The sequence below is a fragment of the Rutilus rutilus genome (assembly GCF_951802725.1).
Source record: "Rutilus rutilus genome assembly, chromosome: 24".
Taxonomy (NCBI): domain Eukaryota; kingdom Metazoa; phylum Chordata; class Actinopteri; order Cypriniformes; family Leuciscidae; genus Rutilus; species Rutilus rutilus.
In genome coordinates this window covers 9,693,167-9,713,832 of record NC_140228.1, presented here as the reverse complement: position 1 = coordinate 9,713,832, position 20,666 = coordinate 9,693,167, and the positions used below count along the sequence as shown (strand labels likewise).

Genomic DNA, 20,666 nt, shown 5'->3' with positions numbered 1-20,666 from the left:
AACATATAAGAAGATTTAAAAAAAAACACTGGATGGATTTTTATCATTTTATGATGGTTGTGTACAGGCACTGCCAACACACATTTCAGTACAATCAACTTGTAAAAGTGCATGTACCATTATATGACCCCTTTAAGAAAAGTAGCAATTCATTTTAAGAAAAGAAGCGATTCATTTTGGAAAAGAAGCGATCAATTTTTTTAAAGCAATTTGGAAGCAAATTTTAAGCAATTTGGAAGCAAATTTTAAGAAAATGATCGATTCTTTTTAAGAAAAGGATCTATTCTGCACAATTGCGTCGATCTATGTATACAGCGGGGAAAATAAGTATTGAACACGTCATCATTTTTCTCAGTAAATATATTTCCAAAGGTGCTATTGACATGAAATTTTCACCAGATGTTGGTAACAACCCAAGTAAGCCATACATACAAAGAAACAAACAAAAATAAGTTCAGAAAGTAAGTTATGTGTAATAATGTGAAATGACACAGGGAAAAAGTATTGAACACATGAAGAAAGGGAGGCGCAAAAAGGCATGGAAAGCCAAGACAACTGCTGAAAACTTACAGTAATTAAAAAGCAATCCAGCCCCCTGTCCGTGGAAATTAATAACAGCTGGTTCAGTCCCAAATGATGGCCTACAAAAAGGTCTCATTGCCAAGGTGTCACACAAGACACATGTCATGATGGGTAAAAGCAAAGAGCTGTCTCAAGACCTTCGCAACCTAATTGTTCCAACACATAATGATGGCATTGGTTATAGGCGCCATTCTAAGCTTCTGAATGGTCCAGTGAGCACTTTTGGGGCCATAATACGGAAGTGGAAAGACAATCATTTCACCATAAATTTGCCTCGACCAGGTGCTCCTCGCAAGATTTCTGATAGAGGAGTGAAAAGAAAAATCAGAACTTATTTTTGTTTGTTTCTTTGTATGTATGGCTTACTTGGGTTGTTACCAACATCTGGTGAAAATTTCATGTCAATAGCACCTTTGGAAATATATTTACTAAGAAAATGCAGTTACTATTTTGTCAAATTGCTTTTAGTGCAATGCTTTGCAGTTGCTAAGCTACTTTTAGTGTGTTGCTATGCTGTTACTAGGGTGTTGAGCCGTTTAGTGCAGTGCTATGCAGCTGCTTAAATGTGTTCTTGTTTTGTAGTGCATTGCTATACAGTTGCTAAGGTAATCTGAGTAATTTTTTGTGGGTTTCCAAGCAGTTGCTAGGGCGTTGAATGTCACTATGCAGATGCTAAGGTGCTCTTAGTAGTTTTAGTGTGCTGAAATGCATTTGCTAGGGTGTCAAATGCAGTGCTATGCAGTTGTTAAGCAAATTGTTAAAATTAATCGTGGTGTTTCGGCAGTTTCTAATTGTTGAGGGGGCAGGGTAGCCAGGTCTGCACAACAAAACTAGCCCAGCGATTGCCAACAAAAATAGCCCAAACCCAGCCCAATGCGAATATGGGGGGACCGCATCGACCATTGGAGAAAGTGTAACGGCCAACTTGGATCACGTGTGCTTTGATAACCAATCACATTACTGCCTTCACGTAATTGAATTTCATTCAGAGTTGTGCGACAGTTTGCGGATACCATAGGGCCAGGCTGTGTCCGAAATGACCCCTATACCCTTAAATAGGGCACTATTTGAGGGGACAGCCATTTGTAGTGGTGTCCCAAACCATAGTAGATGTAATCAAGTGCACCAATTCAATCACACAATGCACCGCAAAAACAAGTGTACAACCAATGTACACTCAACATCTAGAGAATATCTATAATGCATTGCGAGAGTCGCGTCAAATGAATTCCCGCGTCTCATGAGAAGATGGCGCCCACAGTTGAATCATGTCATACAGGTATAAATTCTGTTTCAATTGATAAAAAGTGAACAGTTGGATCAACTTAAAAAAATTAAGCGATAGCAATTAAATTTGCGATAAGCAAAATTAAAACGATAAAACGTGATAATTTAAGTTGAGAAAACTTAATTTCTTTAGGTGTTACCAATTGAAGTAATTTATTTAAGTTGATCCAACTGTTCACTTTTTACAGTATACATAGTTTCCATGACAGAGTTCAAGATACATTTTCCATTACTACTGGAGCTGCCAGTTTGTTAAGTTTCAAATGATTATTAAACAGCAGGCACAAACTATTTAAAGCTGGAGCACTTCCGGTCCGAATTCACACACTCGTTTTTATTCACTCCTTCAGGTGGACTATATAAGTGGAGTTATGTAGGGAATAGTGAATGAGGGTATAGGGGGCGATTTTCGAACACAGCCACAGAAATGAATGAGAAGTGCTTTAAACTAAATCCTACCTGTCTCGCAATTGTCTGTGACTTCTTTTATAAAAAAGCCTCTTTTTTTTCAGTGTAAACTAAAAAAAGATCAACTTTAAACTAATGTTTAAGAGCAAATATGTTGAAGATTAGTCGATAGGCTGTCAATTCATTAAATGTTAAGCCGTTTATTCAGCGTAGTGAAGCCTCTCCTCCATGGACATCGATAAAAAAAAATAAAAAAAAAAGGCCTCTGGTCTCCTTCCCTGCATACCATGATAACATTTTTGCTAACCTTGTAGGCTTGACTTCAAGTGGCTTTGATTAAAATAAGAAATCTCTCTCTCTCTCTCTCTCTCTCTCTCTCTCTCTCTTTAGCTGTTAGCTGAGGCCATCTTGTGGTTGAGATCCACTGTTCTGTGATATTTTGGTCCCTTGATATGGCTTAAAAAAAAAAAAAATGTATTGCCTGTTTTATTGTCCACCTGCTACAATAATATAATTATGACAGCTTAGAAGATTATTAGCACACCAGCACTATTTGAGGTAACATTCATGTTCATAGTGCAAACAGTGGATGATGTGTACAAACCAAAGTTTAAGACTACACAAAATCCTGACCAATAATTATAGTTACCACTTACAAACCACTGATACACAGAGCCGGACAGTAACGGAGTACATTAACTTGAGTACAGTACTTAAGTACAATTTTGAGGGATCTGTACTTTACTCGAGTATCATTTTTGGGGAGTACTCATGACTTTACTCAAGTACATTTGAGAGGCAAATATTGTACTCTTTACTCCACTACATTTCTATCCATAACTGTGAGTACCCGTTACTTCTTCTAAAAAAAAAAATAAAAAAAAAGGAAAAAAGAAACATTTCGCAAACCCTCTCAAATGTGATTGAGAGGTTTTCAGGATGGTAGGGCACGACTCATGAATATTCATTAGGGAAGTCATCCCTGAACCGGGTAGGTTTAGGGGCGGGGTTAGGGGTAGGTCATCAGACCAATCAGGGATGACTTCCCTAATGAATATTCATGAGTCTTTCCCTACCATCCTGGGAAAAAAAATATCATGCCAACCCGTGGCCCCACCTCACAAGACTATATCAATTTTCTGAACAAGTTAATGATAGTTTTCGCTTCAAGTGTTTGCTGTGTTTACCAATGTAAGCACTGTGGCAGTAGTAATGCAATATTTAGAAAATGTACTCTTGTACTCTTGATACTCAAGTACTTTTAAAAACAAGTACTTTAGTACTTTTACTTAAGTAGACATCTGACTGTAGTACTTTTACTTGTACTTGAGTAAAATTTAGCAAGGGGTATCTGTACTTTTACTCAAGTAATGAAGCTGTGTACTCTGTCCGCCTCTGCTGATACAGTTAAACAAAGAATGAAATTGTCCTTTCCTTCCATTTTAGACCGATTGCACTATATGTTTGACCTTGTCTAGAAACTCATGATGACGGATGCCACCTCGTGGTGAAAAGAGAGCAACTATGGGCTCTTCATCGATTGCTAGATACAAACATTAATATACCACCAGATCAATCATGTAACAACAAAACAGTCTGAGATATGTTCACAGTCTGGCACAATTTAGAGTTTATTTGCAGTCTCCATAACCTTGGTTATAGCAAAGATGGACCTCAATAAATAAATACTATACACTTATACATCACAGTTAAGATGTACAGTAACAAACGGAATAACGACATACTACCTTTGCCTGTCCTTAAAAATAATAATAAAAAAACAGAGGAAGAGACTGGTATACTGCATGCAGATAACTGCTCTGGAAAAAAACAGAACGGTAAGATATTGGTACATTGTTTTGGCATGTTTACTTCATGTTATTTACCTACACGTAAATTTGCTTTTTTAAGTGAAAGCTTGAGCCGTCCTTGTACTCATACAGTAGCTTCTCATTCCATGCGTGTGTAAAATGTTTGTAATGAATTATAAAACTCTGTCACTTGTCTCTTCTATTTTGGCTTAATTTTTTAACCTATTTCATAAAATAGAACAGCTGCTCCCTGTGCAATTTCATAAATTAGATTAAAACCAGGTTTTAAAAAAATGTCCCAGGTCTTAAAAAAGGATTAAAAACAAATAGATGTTCAACTGAAATCCGCAGATGTGTGTTGGACATCCTCACCATCAACAAGCCCCGCCACCAACCACAAATTTTCCTCTTTTTTTTAGTGACAAGCAGCAGTTCCCATGGTGCTCTCCGGTGGTAATAGTGGCACTGAGATCTTACTTATCCATCCAGGGGTCTTCCCAGATACACCATAGTCACTTCAGTGTTCCCATAGACGGCAGAAACAGCTGGAAAGAGGCATGTTTTGGGCAGCCCCCGGAAAGCCACTCCAAGGAACTCAAACCCTCGCTCAAAGGCTAGTGTCTTATCATCCATGTCTAGGATTACACGTATTCTCTCCCCAATCTGGAAAATAAATACAAACATATTATAGAAAATGGACAATTCTTATTTCTAGGAATATTGCTGTAGGCCTATTTATTATAAATAATTTATCAGTGCACATCATTATTATTTTTTTTAAACGAATGTGCCGTCATAATCTTTAGTCAATATAACTTCCCCTCCCTCTCGCAGCGACATCTCTTCTTTGATGATGTTTACTGGCGTGAGGGCGGGACAACCTTTAACTCACATGAGATCGACCAATAGCAAACCACAATGATCCAAAGACCCAATCAATTCCCCATGGACAAAATCAAGTCCTGCCCTTCTTGTTCAGAAGCCTTTTCACTCAGGTATACGGAAGATTCACAACTTCCGTTTTAATGCTGACTTTTCAAGGAAAGGTTCAAGCTAAAATTACAAACTGACTAGTGATGCATGATATATCAGCCACCATATCGGTATCGGCTGATATATGTTAATTGTTAAGTTATCGTTATCAGCCTGATACATTTTTTTTTACCGATGTATTAAAGACGATATATGATGGATTATTTCCTTCAGCTGAGACACTTCAGATGCACACTGTTCGCCATGATGGTTTTGAATTGCGGATTGAAATTTGGATTTATATTTATCAGCAAATATATCGGATATCTGCTTCCAAATATAAAGAATTATCGGTATTGGCCAAAATTTTCATATTGGTGAATCCCTAAAACTGACATTAGTTACTCTCCCTCCTGTTGTTCCAAACCTGCATGCGGTTATGTTTTCCATCAAAAACAAAAAAGAAGATATTTTGAAGAATCTTCACACTGTTTCCCCCCCCAAACAAGACTGTCAAGCACAAAAAAAACATAAAAGTTGTCTGTATGACTTATGTGCTGTATTCTGTGTTTTCTGCAGTAATACAATAGCTTTGTACAAGCAACATTTGATATTTTAGAGCTTTGGCAGATATTGTAAGTGAATAATGACTTAAAGGGATAGTTCGCCCAAAAATGATATTTAGCCCATGATTTACTCACCCTCAAGCCGTTCGAGATGCATATGTCAATCTTTTTTCAGACGAACACATTTTCAGTTATTTTAGAAAATGTCTTAGATCTTTCAGTGGTTAGAATGTGAAGCAATGGGGTCCAGCTCGTTGAAGTCCGCAAATGAGCATGCATCCTTCACAAAAGTAATCCATCCGGCTCCAGGTGGATAAACGAAGGCCTTCCGAGGGTAATCCGTGTGGTTTTGTCGTAAAAATATACATATTTAAAACTTTATAAACGAAAATAACTGGCTTCCGGTCGCGGTCGACGCGCGTTCATGGAGATGGAAGCGTCGTGACGTAGAACGAACATGACAGCGCAGCCAGAGAGCAGAGCAAAACAAAACTCTACGTTCGTTCTACGTCACGTCGCTTCCTACGCTACGTCCTACATCATACGCCAGCATCCATCTCCGTGAACGCGCGTCGACCGCGACCGGAAGCCAGTTATTTTCGTTTATAAAGTTTTAAATATGTATATTTTTACGACAAAACCGCACGGATTACCCTCGGAAGGCCTTCGTTTATCCCCCTGGAGCCGGATGGATTACTTTTGTGAAGGATGCATGCTCATTTGCGGACTTCAACGAGCTGGACCCCATTGCTTCACATTCTAACCACTGAAAGATCTAAGACATTTTCTAAAATAACTGAAAATGTGTTCGTCTGAAAAAAGATTGACATATGCATCTCGAACGGCTTGAGGGTGAGTAAATCATGGCTTAAATATCATTTTTGGGCGAACTATCCCTTTAAGTTACAAACTGCTCCTCACATAAAGTTAAAAAGCAACTTCGGAAGACGAAAATAGCACACAAGTCATATTCCAACTGCTTTTATGGTGTTTCTTTTTTGTCGTTTTTGGAGCTTGACACGGACAGCTGTGGTCACTGTAGAATGATTGTATGGACTGCACAAAGATTCTTCACAATTCCTTCTTTTCACATGAAAGATAACAGCAAAAATAACAGGTTTAGAAGATGAGAGTGAGAAAACAATGACAACATTTGTTTTTTTGAGGTACATTATTTCTCTAAATGGAAATTCTGTCATAATTTATTCAACTTCATGTCATTCCACTCATTTAGCTTTCTTTCTTCAGGTAAAACACAAAATAGGATACATGAAGCTGTTGTCCATATTGTGAAAGCCAATGACCTTCAATAAACCAAAAACCACAAAAGGTAGAGTAAAACTAATTCATACATATACATATGTACTCTGAAGTATACTTATACTATATACTATTTATACTGCAAAATCGCATAGAATAGTGTATATGTGAATTGGGATGCATCTACATCAAACATGGCAACACAAACCTAAACCACCTCTTGTGTGTTTCGCAGTAGAAAGAGAGTCATTAAGGTGTTAAACGACATGAAGGTGAGTAAATGACAGAATTTCCATTTTTAGGTGAACTATCCCTTTAAGTTGGAAAAGCATGATTTTTATATAGTACGTTCTCAAGCTCCACTACCTGGTATTTTGGTGCGTTGTTGCACTGGGGGAAGTTGCCGTTGACCTCTCCATTGTGAAGCAGGTTATTGTCTACTAGATTCCAACCCCAGCTCTGGTCATCGCTGCCTAGAAGTGCCACATAGCCCTGGCACTGCATGGGAGCCCTCTTGGTCGCGATGCCGATCACCGCCACCGTGCCAAGAGGACCCTCCCACCAGATCTCCCAGGCATGCCGGCCCTCCAAAAAGCCGATCTTCCCACGGGCACCGTCAGTGCTTTGGGCGATGGGGTTACGGTGCAGAGTAAACCCGTTTTTCTTTATATATACATTCCTGGAGCAGTCATGGGAACTCAACGCATGTTGGAAGGACTTCAGCTGAGGATAAAAGAAAGAAAGTTACTCCAAACTTTTGTCCAATAAAATTTTCTCTAGAATGAGATGGTAATACAATGGTAATTCTCTCTCTATATAATAATCTATTAATTATGACAGTATGATATGTTTAAAAAAGTATGGCATGGTTTATTTAGTGGTTTAAGCAACATCATTATTTATTCTCATTGCAAGAACAGGGTAAAATAAGTTAAAAATAGATTAATAAACATATTTGACAGAACCATGTCCAAAACACAATGCTGGTACCATTTTGGTGATGAGAAGACTTAGCTTTGATACGACCAGTCAATACAGGATTTTAGTAATTTATATGTAAATGCCATTTTTCTGCCCATCATTTCCATGCAACCTATTGATGTGGCTGTATTTGGGGCCAATATTTACAAATGACGTCATACATTAGCACCGTTCTGACGGTCACCTACAAACATAACTGTATATTAAAAAAATACGAAATGAAAAATGAAAGTTTATGGCTATTATTTGAAAAATAAAAGCAAATAATTCCAAATTATCATGCACTACGCAAATTCTAGTTTATTTAATAAAAAATACCATTTTAGAAAATGCACGCATGATGCATGATCATGCGTATTACAGTGGCGATTATATAAATGCATGTTAACATGAATTACTTTGAACAATCTTACTTTTCCTTTATATGAAGTCAGGTTGCAGAGGACATCAGAGCGCAGCGCTTCTTCACTGAGCAAGCGGGCGCACAGACTTCGCCACACCTCGCTGTTTTCATCCGCCAGACTGTTGTACCAGTGCCAGCAAACGAGCGAACAGTTCATGAGATCCGGCAGCTCCAGATAGGAGAACATATGCTCGAGAACTCGGCTGGGTAGCCGGCCCGCGATGCTCGATCCTCCGCTTAATAATGCGGCAGAACCGGCTCCCGACGAGGAGGAGCAGCAGCCCGCGGCGGCAGAGCCCAGCCCCGCAGACTGCGCCCCTCCGGCCCCTGCTCCAGACATGTCAAACTCCTCCGTTGAAAGCAACCGTTATTACAACCGCTAATCTGGATTCAACAGCGGGTCAGAACCCCACCGCGGTCCCGTGGAGCACGTTTGCCTGACACATCTCCCGGTGTTATTGCTGTTGCGGCCAAATGGATCAAAATCTAAGCTATGTGACTATTGTAAAGGTCCTGGACGGCGTGCGGTCAAAAAATCTGAGCTCAATAATCAGGATGGATTGTACGAAAGTTTATCGTTTGATTAAGTTACTTTATATATTAACAATAATTATCCAAGTATCGTACATAACACGTTCTAATGCTACTCTTTCTGTTTCTGTTTCTGTTTCACATTAGTAATGCCCGATTGATGAATGAATCATTCTTGTGAGTAAGATCTTTTCAGTGAATTGATTGAACTGGTCCACGAAACCATCCTTTTTGATGAGCCGAGTGAACCGTTTGGAGTAAACCGAGTCTTTTGACTAATGGAGCGAAAGGTATAAAATGATAACAAAGATAAATGTTTATGTTTTATGACGTTAAGGTAATTGTTTTACTATGGCATTATATTCAAATTATATTTAGGTCCTAAATAAAACTTGAATTGTTTCAAACCGGTTCTTTGAACTGAACTGTTCGAAAGAACCGATTCTCGGAAATGAATCTACCTTCTCCATTTTATGTTATACACTCCTTTAAGGACCTTGCCATTGACTAGATTACGTATAGAAGGGAGGGGGAAATGGAATGTTACGGGAAAGACAACTAGAGGGCGCCGTTTAGTTTACAATTCTTTATTTAGGCTCAAATAAATATAACCTAAAATGTACACTTTTGACTCATAAATTAAAATATTTATTAAATATTCATTAAAATAAAGTGCATTATTTATAGGCTAGCTATCGCTGAATATTTAAAATCATAAATGAATAAAAGAGAGTTTAAAGGGATAGGTCACCCAACAATTCTGTTGAACTTATGTGTTCACTTATGTGTAGAAAAAGAAGAAAAAGATCCCATCACTTCGCTCACATTCATGGTTTATGTAATACATGCCTTCAGTCTGTTTCTCAGAAAAAACAGCAACTGGAATTTGCAATTATTTTACTTCCTAAATGGCAGGTTATTAATTATTAACTATTATTAAACCTCCAGGGTTATTTAGTAGCTTGAGCTAGACAAAGACTAATGATGTAATTTATTCTTAACACTGAAAGAAAGATTAGATTTCCGTAATTTTCTGATGTTGTAGGAATATTATGTTTTTTTCCACCTTGGTTATGCAACTGTCAGTCTGTTTTCTGCATGATTCATTGCTTGCTGCTTGAATGCTGTCTGGTCTGATGGATCATTGGCTTTAACGGAGGGGGGCAGGTAGTGAATGCTTATATTTTCCCCCTAAGGAAGCGATTATGTCAGTTATGGCTCACCATTGCTTTGCCACATTCTCTTAATTAGCCAACATCTACTATAATTGGTTTATTTCTGCATAAAATATTATTTATTGTAAACTTGTAAAGTCCATGTTTCCATGTTCCGTGAAACTAGCTGTCAGACTGGATTGACTGGTTGACTGGAAATGATGTATGGTGCTTTCTGTAAACCACTGCCACTATATCTGCTGGGGGAATGAGAGTATAATATTGTATTGACTATAAATAAGGGAGTACATACTTCTGAGTTGCTGGCAGGGAAATCACTTAAAAAGCGACAATACCCAATATTTGTGAACAACGTTGCAGTAATGTTTTGGAAAGGTAGACACTGAGGGGGACATGTAAGGGTTATTTTCATGAACTAAAACTAAAACCATAAAAAAAAATGTATTGAAATAAAATCAGCATTAACTGAAAAAAAAATACACAAAAATAACAGTGATATGCACTTAATATTTAGATTAGTGGATAATCAACGTTTTTGCAATGCTAAATAAATGCTTAAACTTAGCTCTGTGTCCAATGTTTTCTAATATTTGGTTACATACTTGAACGTAACACAAAAAAGCAGCCACTAGATGGATCAAATCCCTTTACAAATCAGCCTTCCCTTTGGCACAGTCCATTTATATTCCTGAGCGCAGATGTTAAATTCCCTAGTTATTCTTGATGCACTTAAATATAAATAATAGGCAGGAAATTCAGGAAAATTAATCTAAAGCATTTTTTTATATGTATTTTGAAAGAAAAGAAGCCGTGTATGTCTATACATCATCCAGAGTGCAAGTACACCTGTTGTTAGTGGGTGGAGACTGAGGCCCCGCCTCTCAATCCACCAGGGCCAATCATGAGTTAAACGGCCGTTAGAGGGCGGGGCGAGGCAAGCGGAATGTGATGCTCGCATAGACAACATTATTTCGGTTTACGGGACTGAGATTGTAGTGCAAACCGGGAATTTAACGGCATTTCGGATATATTTGGGCTTCCAGTATACATGTATCTGTGTGCAACGATCGAGATATGCTCCTTTAGTAAGTATGCATTTTCTAATTTCATATTTGATATAACGGAATTGCGTGACTGGTGGGATTTTGATTTAAATAGGCTACTACGTTAATAAAATGATGAAGAACTACCGCTATAGGTGAAATACGTATTTTAAATAGTATTTGAGGTGTGCAATATCGCATTAACAGCAACACAGAAAAGTTACAAAAACTTTATGACCTCGTTTAAGTTAGTTGTGAAAACTTTCCCCCCTAACATGTAAGTTAGTAGGCTACCTTTTTGAGGAATGTTGTCTTCGGTTGTTTGGGAATGGACTTCACGTGTCCTTTGACATTGAACGCAATCTTTGTTAGAATTTACGCGTTTACTGTGATTGTTTCGCGTCATTCTATCAGTTTATTTTAGTAAATATAGGCTATGCTATTTTAATTCGTCAAATAGTGCACTTAAGGATTTTTGTGTAATGTGTGGAATTGTCATACTGTGTGTGATGGTTATATGTTTTAGTGTTTGGAGAAAATGCTTTGGACTTGCTAACACAACATGGTTTCTAGCACTCATATTTCTCTAAAAATAAATGAAATTGAAATTCTTAAATACTGACATGTTTGGTAATGACATGAAGTAACATTCCACTTATTTAAACTGTAATTCTGTTCTTGTCTCATCTCATTTCCATCAAGACCCAATAGAAACCTTTTTTTTGTGTGTGTGTGGATAAATTCAGTTGTTCTCTAAAACGATTGTTGTGACTGTGGGACAGTGATTCTTTCTTAAAACAATTGCAAACTGTTCACATAAATACAAAAAGAAGTAGCCTATAAATATGTTCTTAGGAAAAACTGAAAAGTAGAATTTCCATGTTTTATGTTATCATTTTAATTTAAGTAAAAACTTTTTAAAAAGTCTGGCTAAATGTTGTAGCAACTATATTTCTGTGAAGTTCTAATTTTATTTTTCTAAATCTATTTTATATTGGACTTTCTTACAAAATAACTGGTCATATATAGATATTTGGGATTCTAACTTAATCCTACTAATCTTGTTTTATCTTTCTTGTCTTCTGAATAACAGCAAGGGACGGTTTTATTTACAATCCACAGTGTGAGTTCTTTCAAAAATGACAGAAATCCTAAACAAAGACAAAGTGAGATGTTACTTCATCTTTAGTCTGTGAGGTTAGTGGTTTAGCTTTCCTCAAACTCAAAGCATTTTATCTTGAGCAAAGGAAAGGCATTGGGATTGTTTTTACCTGCATTTTTAAATTCTAAAATTCTATTAAGAGCACTTGATCTAAAGAATGCAAGTCTGATATGTAAAAAAAACAAAACAAAACAAAACCTTGATGATATTTAGACTCAGACTTAACCCAAGCTTTTCCTAAGCCTCAGGTCACAGTCAAAATATGCCTTTGAAATTCCTGGTTTTCTTGTAACTAATAGCCTCATCTCAGAGTATACCCGACCATATCGCCTTTAGTCTGTTTGAAGGTTTCTTTATTTGAGATGTAAATCACTTTTGAGACTCAGTGAAGTCTAAACCAATTTGGCGTGTAAGACATCCCATTAGAGCACAGCTTAAATTTCTCCCGTGTGTGTGCTGTAAAGTCCTGCAAATAGAAGTGTTCTTGTCTTCAAACATTAGTGGTTTAACCATACGTTGTCTCTGTTGTGCACACAGGACCAACAGTCAGTGAGGAAACTCTTGGAATCTGAGAGTCTCCTGGGAACGTTGCACTGGGATCCTTTCAAACTGGCTGCAGCTGGGATGTTTGCTGCTGGGATGCTGCAGCAAAGCAGCGGAGGACTGAACAAGCGATCGCTGGGAATGGCTCGGCTTCCCAACTCCCACTTTTTCCCCCTCTCCTCGGCTTCGGGGTCGTGGGGTTTGGGCCGATCCGCGAAGAGCGGCTCTCTGAGCTCCGTCAGCTCGGGATCGGACAGCATGGACATGGCGGGTGCCGATCCCGACTACATCATGCAGCTGGTCAATGAAGTGCGGAGGTTTGCAGATGTGCTGCTCCACCTCAAGGAAGCTTTCAACACCAAAGGTAAGCGTGAGATCGCACAGTGTTCATGAAAAGAGCTTGTTGTTACTGTCAGAGTTTCAACCTGTTGTGGGGTCAATGGTTTCAGGGCCACTAAACTCTCTTTATCTTTTTTGGATAGCAGCAAGGGAATGTTTATTTGCCACAAATGTGAGTTCATTCAACAATGCCAGCAATCTTAAACAAAGATAGTCGGTAATGATTTTTTCTTTATTTAGAAAGGTTAGTAGTTTATTTTCATTTTGTTTAAAGCAAATAGACATTTGAGCCATTTTAATCCATTATGTTATATAATTTAAATGTAAAAATATACAAATAAATACATATATAGAACAGTTATTATATATATTTTATATATATATATATATATATATATATATATATATATATATATATATATATATATATGTATAAGCCCACCCCCAAAATCATGCCATTGATTGAGGCAATATTGTGTGTGTGTGTATGTGTGTGTATATATATATAAACTGAATGTCCAGACTGAATGTCAGAATGGGAAAGAAAGGTGATTTAAGCAATTTTGAGCGTGGCATGGTTGTTGGTGCCAGACAAGCCAGTCTGAGTATTTCACAATCTGCTCAGTTACTGGGATTTTCACGCACAACCATTTCTAGGGTTTACAAAGAATGGTGTGAAAAGGGAAAAACATCCAGTGTGCGGCAGTCCTGTGGGCGAAAATGCCTTGTTGATGCTAGAGGTCAGAGGAGAATGGGGCGACTGATTCAAGCTGATAGAAGAGCAACTTTGACTGAAATAACCACTCGTTACAACCGAGGTATGCAGCAAAGCATTTGTGAAGCCACAACACGCACAACCTTGAGGCGGATGGGTTACAACAGCAGAAGACCCCACCGGGTACCACTCATCTCCACTACAAATAGGAAAAAGAGGCTACAATTTGCACGAGCTCACCAAAATTGGACAGTTGAAGACTGGAAAAATGTTGCCTGGTCTGATGAGTCTCGATTTCTGTTGAGACATTCAGATGGTAGAGTCAGAATTTGACGTAAACAGAATGAGAACATGGATCCATCATGCCTTGTTACCACTGTGCAGGCTGGTGGTGGTGGTGTAATGGTGTGGGGGATGTTTTCTTGGCACACTTTAGGCCCCTTAGTGCCAATTGGGCATCGTTTAAATGCCACGGCCTACCTGAGCATTGTTTCTGACCATGTCCATCCCTTTATGACCACCATGTACCCATCCTCTGATGGCTACTTCCAGCAGGATAGTGCACCATGTTACAAAGCTCGAATCATTCCATCAACTGCAAGATGCTATCCTATCAATATGGGCCAACATGTCTAAAGAATGCTTTCAGCACCTTGTTGAATCAATGCCACGTAGAATTAAGGCAGTTCTGAAGGCGAAAGGGGGTCAAACACAGTATTAGTATGGTGTTCCTAATAATCCTTTAGGTGAGTGTATAACAGCCTTGACTGTGGGATTATTTATTGAAATAATACCCTCTGTGGTAATTAATAACCTTTTCCTCTATACTCTGTAATCTTAAGTGAAGTGTTTTAAAACAGCAAGAAATGTTTTATAATAGAGGAGTGAATGAAGATTATCGGGATGATTACTCTTGCATGTGCGATTACTGCATTCCCAAGGCAGTGCCGTTTGGGTCCGTTTGGATCAGATCCAGTGCACTTATCCTTGCCTTTGCTTGAGAGTTCCTTAATAAGGAGGGGATGGAGGGGTGGTTGTGTGTGTATGTGGTGGGGGGGTGTTTCCAGCCTCCCATTGTGTCTGTGCCATGTTGTCCAGGGACTGTAGGAATCTCTTCTTTTGTTTGGCGGGGTGATGGAGGGTCCTTGACCCCAGCTGGGAAGGAGAGTAACTCTGAGAGCTGCCAGTGTGTGACCAGTGCTTTTGGCCTCCAGGTCTCCCCTTCCCGCAGCTTTGGACCTTGAACAGTAGGAACACCAGATCTGAGCGGGGGTGTTACTCTTCCAATCATTGGAGACTTACAAACTATGTGTCAGTCTTGCATTGTTGTCATCGTTCCGAAAGTGTGGCGCTTTACAAATCCGTCTCAGGCGTGGAATCTTTCCGTAGAGTGACCTTATTAAAGATCTGAAAAAAGACCACTGCCAAAACAGTTGCACTTTTACAGAGAAAAAGGTAACTTTTAAACACGCATGTAGCATTCTTGAAAATACCCCTTTGTGTCTTAGCCTTGGTGGCTCAAATCAGCGGATATTATGTAAATAAGCTTAGTAACACACTAACATGTGAGTCATAGCTCAATGCTTTTGCCGTTATCGCCTGAATTTCAGCTAAATGCAGGAAAGGAGACTAATTGAACAGGAAGCTGAATACAAGAGAGTGCAAAGAACTCAAGAGGCTCCTTTCCTCGGAAAAGCAAACAAACGTGCAAACAAACATTACTTCTACTTTGTAGACTGTTGACAGTATAAATGTGTGTGTGTGTCTGTATGTATATATATATATATATATATATATATATAGCATTATGGCACGTAGGTGTCTTTAAGGGATAGTTCACCCAAAAATAAAAATGATGTCATCATTTACTCACCCTCAAGTTGTCCCAACTGTCTGTTGATTGGACCCCATTGACTTCCATAGTATTTTTTCCCCATACTATGGAAGTCAACAGGGTCCATGAACTGTTTGGTCACCGACTTTCTTCAAAATATCTTCTTTTGTGTTCCAGAAATCCATACAGTTTTGGTACAACTTGAGGGTGAGTAAATGATGGCAGAATTTAAAATTTTCGGTGAATTAACACTTTAAAGAGTGATGACGCCATAATCGCTGTGAAATTCACGCTGCTGGTTCAATTTGTATCACCAACAAAACAAAATTGAATGTATTGTAAATATTCAATATATTGCCCAGCCCTACTTTTATGTATGTTAAAGCACCACTTATCCTCACAGATCATCACATTTCTTCCACAGCCACTTATTTATTCCTAAATCGTACACGAGGCACTTCAGACGTCCATTTAAATGAAGAAATACTCCTAATTTCCATTCACAAGTGACTCTTGAGCTTTGTTTACTCTGGTGTGCGTAGGAAATGAACATTCTGGGTATCTGGGTGATTAGTGTTTTGCTTCAGCGCACATCTTCAAAGTAGTAATTGTTGGTAGCGAACTGGGTGGGGCTGAAGCAGAGCATAAAAGAACTGGTTGGGAATCAGTTGCTCTGGTGTGATTGAAAGTGATTTAGATCCTTTCAGTTTATGGCTGTATTGTCTCTGCAGTACGTGGCTGCAGAAAGACACTCCTCGTTTCTCAAAGCTTTTCAGGAAGGGTCGGGAAACCATGGACCCTTTACCACAGTGCAATATTTCGACTCGTTACAAAACATCTGCTTTATTCACATGCGCTGATGTGAGGGTGACTTTCTTTGTCACTCGTTCTTAGAATTGGTCTTCGAGCAAACTGGCAGCTTCTGGCAATGAGTCGACTTTCCCATGCAAGAATAGCAAGAACCTTGAGATCCCTCCTTAGGGAGTAGTGGTCTGCTATAGTAGGAATTCATTTTTTTCTTTTCTTTTTTTCTGTCTGAAGTCAAGCTTGTCACCTTAAATGGCAATTACTAAACAGCAGCTCTCATAGACAGCGCTGTTAAGAGGCTGACCTCTATGTTTCATTCTACTTGAGTTTTTATGGATTTGAATCAAGAAAAAAAAAACATCTTGATGGCTTGTTTTCACATCATTCCCAGTTATGAGGTCTAGACAGCTTCCATAAAGATGTCTTCACAATGAGAGGGATTTTGAATATCTTGAAAGGGTCATGACCTTGCCCGGGGGCCGCACATGATGGACATGTTGGTAATTGGATTGGATTATTTTGGGGTCTGCGCTGGTCTGGGCCGTAACTGGCAGTTTGGGCTCTGAACTTGGAGGTCAGTATTGAAGTATTTAGTTTAATGTGGGGGTAGTAAGGGTTATATTTTAAAGACCAAGAAACTTGGTTACATATATATATCTCTATATTATGTATATACTGTTGGTAGTGTAGATACTGATTTAATGTGTTGATTTATGTTTTGTGGATATATTGACATATTGTAATTAAGGATGCTCAATATATTGGTTATCAGCTCAATTTTTTTTTATTCATGCTCTTTTCCCCTATTTTTACATTCAGATTACCTAACGGTCATGTTAATGTGATCTTTAAAAACACTAATAATTTAATAACACTGTTAAATATAATCTTTAGCTAATATCAAAATGTCCATTTTCCACACTATAATGTTGTCATGCCTAAATTCACTTGTAGCAGCATACATTTTTTTTTTTTTTTTTAAGAAATAAATATATTGTATGCCAGACCAAATTGTTTAAAATAGTCAGCATTATCTATATTTGGCTGCCATAATTCTGTATTTCACCGTATTTGCCTTAGAAATAGTCAATATAATGCAATAAAGCATGGCAGGTGGCATTTACAGAGCATCCATTGTTAGATTGACCTCTTCTTTTACATTTTGAGACCTTGTCTTTGATTTTCCAAGCTGGTCAGGTGTTGCGTTTGTCCCATGGGCGACTCATTCAAGCAGCAGGATGGTTGGCATGTGTCAGCTATTTTGGAAATGAAAAACAAGATGGCCTGTAATGAATACTGGCCCTATTCACTGAGGGAAATAAAGTGTGTAAGGTTCACTGCTCTCTTTATGATGTTTTGGAGACCCTCCATTCACGCTTGCTCGTTTCTGATGGGAACCACAGCGAGCTTTTTGCCTTTTGGATAATAATTTGGAAAGCGCTGTGCGAAAGCACAATTTCAAGTGTCATCTCTCCAAGATGCTTTGGTTAGAAGGCATGCTGAGAAATTGACACAATCGCCCTCCCATAGACCAGAATCAGCTACTACTGGCTGATTAGCGAAACTTGTTATTCTGAAGTGCGAAGTAGAGTCTGGCTGCATCCAAAAACTGATAAATGCTGCCTTTGGAGGACTCATTCCAAGGTAGGAAGGCATCAAGGCCGTGCGAATCCAATGTTACCTTCACAGTTCCAGTCTCCTAAGATACCTTCATCTGATCAATTTTGAAGGCAGTGTAGATGTTTCCTTCGCTGCTTTTGATATCCCACAATTCTATGCTTTCCATTCTGTGACAGTTGAGCTAAAAAATAAAGATGGTACCTGAAAGTTGTGGTTGGTGTTCAATTTGTGTGTGAATGTATGTTTTTTAGCAACGTTTTTAAAATTTGATGTCATTTCTAGCGAGAAATTACTATTGTAGTAATTAAATATTCGCTTAGTTTTCACCAAAGCTTGCTCTATTTTGCTGTAGATCATTAAACCGTTACGCTGCCTCAGAAGTCTGTCCGAAATCAGTTCCTTGAGGTACCTTCATGTTAGGGCTGGGTATCGATTCAATGTTTCGATTCGCAAGCTCTCAATTCGATTCAGTTTCGATTCTCGATTCGACTCAATGAATATAGATTTAATACAAATCCTATATTTATAAAAAAGAACAGTGAACAAAAGTTTACAAGTGGTTAATTAATGAAAAGAACTTAAACTCTTTTTATTTTAGGTACACTTGGGTACATTAAAACAGAACCCAACTCTATATTTCAAATGCATACAATGAATAGACAGGATTTTGATGCAAGATGAAAAATATATGTTGAGAATTGGACAAGTCAGAACAGTTGCATGCCTTGATCAAACAGGATCAGGTTATTTTATGTTTAAGATAAAACAAACATAAAATCTCACTGCATTAGCTGTAACATGGAGGCTGCAAGCCAATGAACAGTGTAGGAAAACTAATACTGGCTTTTGGGTTATAGATAAATAATAATGGAAAAAAATCGAGTCGTGGCCTTTGAGAATCGATTTTGAATCGACCACATTTAAAAAAACGATTACGAAACGAAAAATCCTAATTCATGTGCAAAAGCTGCCTGCAAAGTCATTGCCTGATAGGGCAGTGAGGTGACAAGTCAGCTGCCTACGTTTTTCAGACACAGCCTCTGTGTTTATCAATCCACAAACTTCTTTGGTCGCCCTGAAGTCTGTGTGAACTAAGGGCTTCTCAGAGTGGACATTTGTTTATTACGAGCTCCTAAGGGACAGTAAACTGTTTTGGTTCTCCCCAAGTGCAGGATGGGTAAATAATCAAATTGTCTTAGAATTTCCCTCATATTTCAAATTATTTGGGTTGCTTTATAGCTCACAGATGTTTTAAAGTCTTAGAACTGTTCTGTTTACCCAAATATAAACACTTATTCAGTTATCTTAACAAGTTATCTGATTCTCTTAATCTTTGATTAAGAGAATCAAATTAATCACATCTCACATGCTTAATGATATCTCAGTACGGTTTGGTTCTTCTTACAGGTTTCTGTTTGATAGTGCTAGTGTAACCTTGAGAGGACCAGTCTGGTGTATTTTTAACTGTTAAATCAATATTGACCCTCTCCTGGTCAGCCATTACCGCGGTCTCGGCTCATCATTTTGATGGGGTGGGAAACACAGTCCTCTCCTCTCCCATCCCCCCCACATACTCTGCATTCCTCCAGAACAAATGCTCACTTGTTGCTTTAGTGTCTTAGATCAACAGTTGCTGGATGTTGGACACTTTGGACAAAAAGAACCGGCATAAAACATTGACAGTTCTGCTGTCCTAGAGTACAGTGACTTTACAGTCCATTATGATGATTGGAAATGTTTGGAGTCAAAGGGAAAAAAAATAGTTTGTCTTCGTAATCCTTAATCAAAATGTACTGCTGTTGTCACTTAGGCCACCTACTATTGGATAACCAACATCTAAATAGCATTTAGGCAGTTATTTAGAATTTTAGAATGGGTACCAAGTGTTCCTGTAGTTCAAACCGTAGAGCATGACTCCAACAGCGCTGACATCTACCTAGAATGCAGGCCTTGATCAAATAAATGCAAGAATTAATAAAATGTATACCTTAAATGCAATGTAAGTCACTTTGGATAACAGTGTCTGTCAAATGCATTAATATAAAAATAAATATATGTATTGCACATTTATTAATATTTATTAAGGATTAATTAATATTTAATCATTTATTTTTATATTTCCCATTTTTATTTTAGTTTGTTAGTAATGTTATGTGCTTTTTATTTACTTTAATAAAACAGGGGCCAATTGGTACTGGATTAAAATGGTCTGGAAAGCGGTAGATTTTATGTGTCCCTCCAGTCTCCTTACCCTCAGTAAAGTCAGGAACGGATTAATCTCCTCCGCTCCCATACAAAAAACAAGGGGTTCTATAGCGTAGCCCTGCAAGACCAAATACTCAACTTGATCAGACTCAAATCCTGTTTATTATTTACTTTAATAAAAAATAAAAAAATGTTTTAGCATAAATTAAATTTAGTTTATTATTTTAAGCCACTTAACTTCCAATACTGGGCAAATTTCCTGAGACGGCCTGGAAAGGTTTCAAACTGTTGCTGTTGAGTTTGTGGAGGGTCCAAACTGGCCTCGCAGTGGGGTGCAGGAGTGGGATTAGACCCCTCTTCATCCCCAGTGGCACCACATTGTGCTCCAGCCTGCAGTGCATGGGGGGCTTCCTCTGATCGGC

At 38.3% G+C, this 20,666-nt stretch overlaps 2 protein-coding genes across 5 annotated transcripts in view; one reads left to right on the top strand and one right to left on the bottom strand.

Moving 5' to 3' along the window:
• Window positions 1–3,880: 3,880 nt before the first annotated feature.
• Window positions 3,881–8,967, bottom strand: fbxo45 (F-box protein 45). The gene is made up of 3 exons (XM_084399623.1): window positions 8,281–8,967; window positions 7,253–7,609; window positions 3,881–4,751 (listed from the first exon to the last, which is right to left on the bottom strand). Exons 1-3 carry the CDS (start codon window positions 8,608–8,610, stop codon window positions 4,566–4,568), a joined length of 873 nt encoding a protein of 290 aa, XP_084255749.1. The 5' UTR covers window positions 8,611–8,967; the 3' UTR covers window positions 3,881–4,565.
• A 97-nt stretch (window positions 8,968–9,064) lies between these two features.
• The window catches only part of arhgap29a (Rho GTPase activating protein 29a), a 44,663-nt gene continuing 33,061 nt past the window's right edge, over window positions 9,065–20,666 (top strand). For 2 of the 4 annotated variants that reach the window (XM_084399617.1, XM_084399616.1), the window contains exons 1-2: window positions 9,065–9,091; window positions 12,719–13,088. In XM_084399617.1, the coding sequence (XP_084255743.1) occupies window positions 9,080–9,091; window positions 12,719–13,088 (382 nt within the window). In that variant the 5' untranslated portion in view covers window positions 9,065–9,079. Of the gene's footprint in view, window positions 9,092–10,973; window positions 11,062–12,112; window positions 12,217–12,718; window positions 13,089–20,666 lie in introns of those variants that run through there. The other 2 variants (XM_084399618.1, XM_084399620.1) reach the window with 2 other exon arrangements.

What these genes read in the sequence shown, in the direction of transcription:
- fbxo45 (XM_084399623.1), bottom strand. Translation starts at nt 8,610, where the DNA reads ATGTCTGGAGCAGGGGCCGGAGGGGCGCAGTCTGCGGGGCTGGGCTCT. An exon ending in TGACTTCATATAAAGGAAAA is followed by an intron (nt 7,610 to 8,280) that starts GTAAGATTGTTC and finishes TTTTATCCTCAG; the next exon opens with CTGAAGTCCTTCCAACATGC. An exon ending in ACAACGCACCAAAATACCAG is followed by an intron (nt 4,752 to 7,252) that starts GTAGTGGAGCTT and finishes TTTATTTTCCAG; the next exon opens with ATTGGGGAGAGAATACGTGT.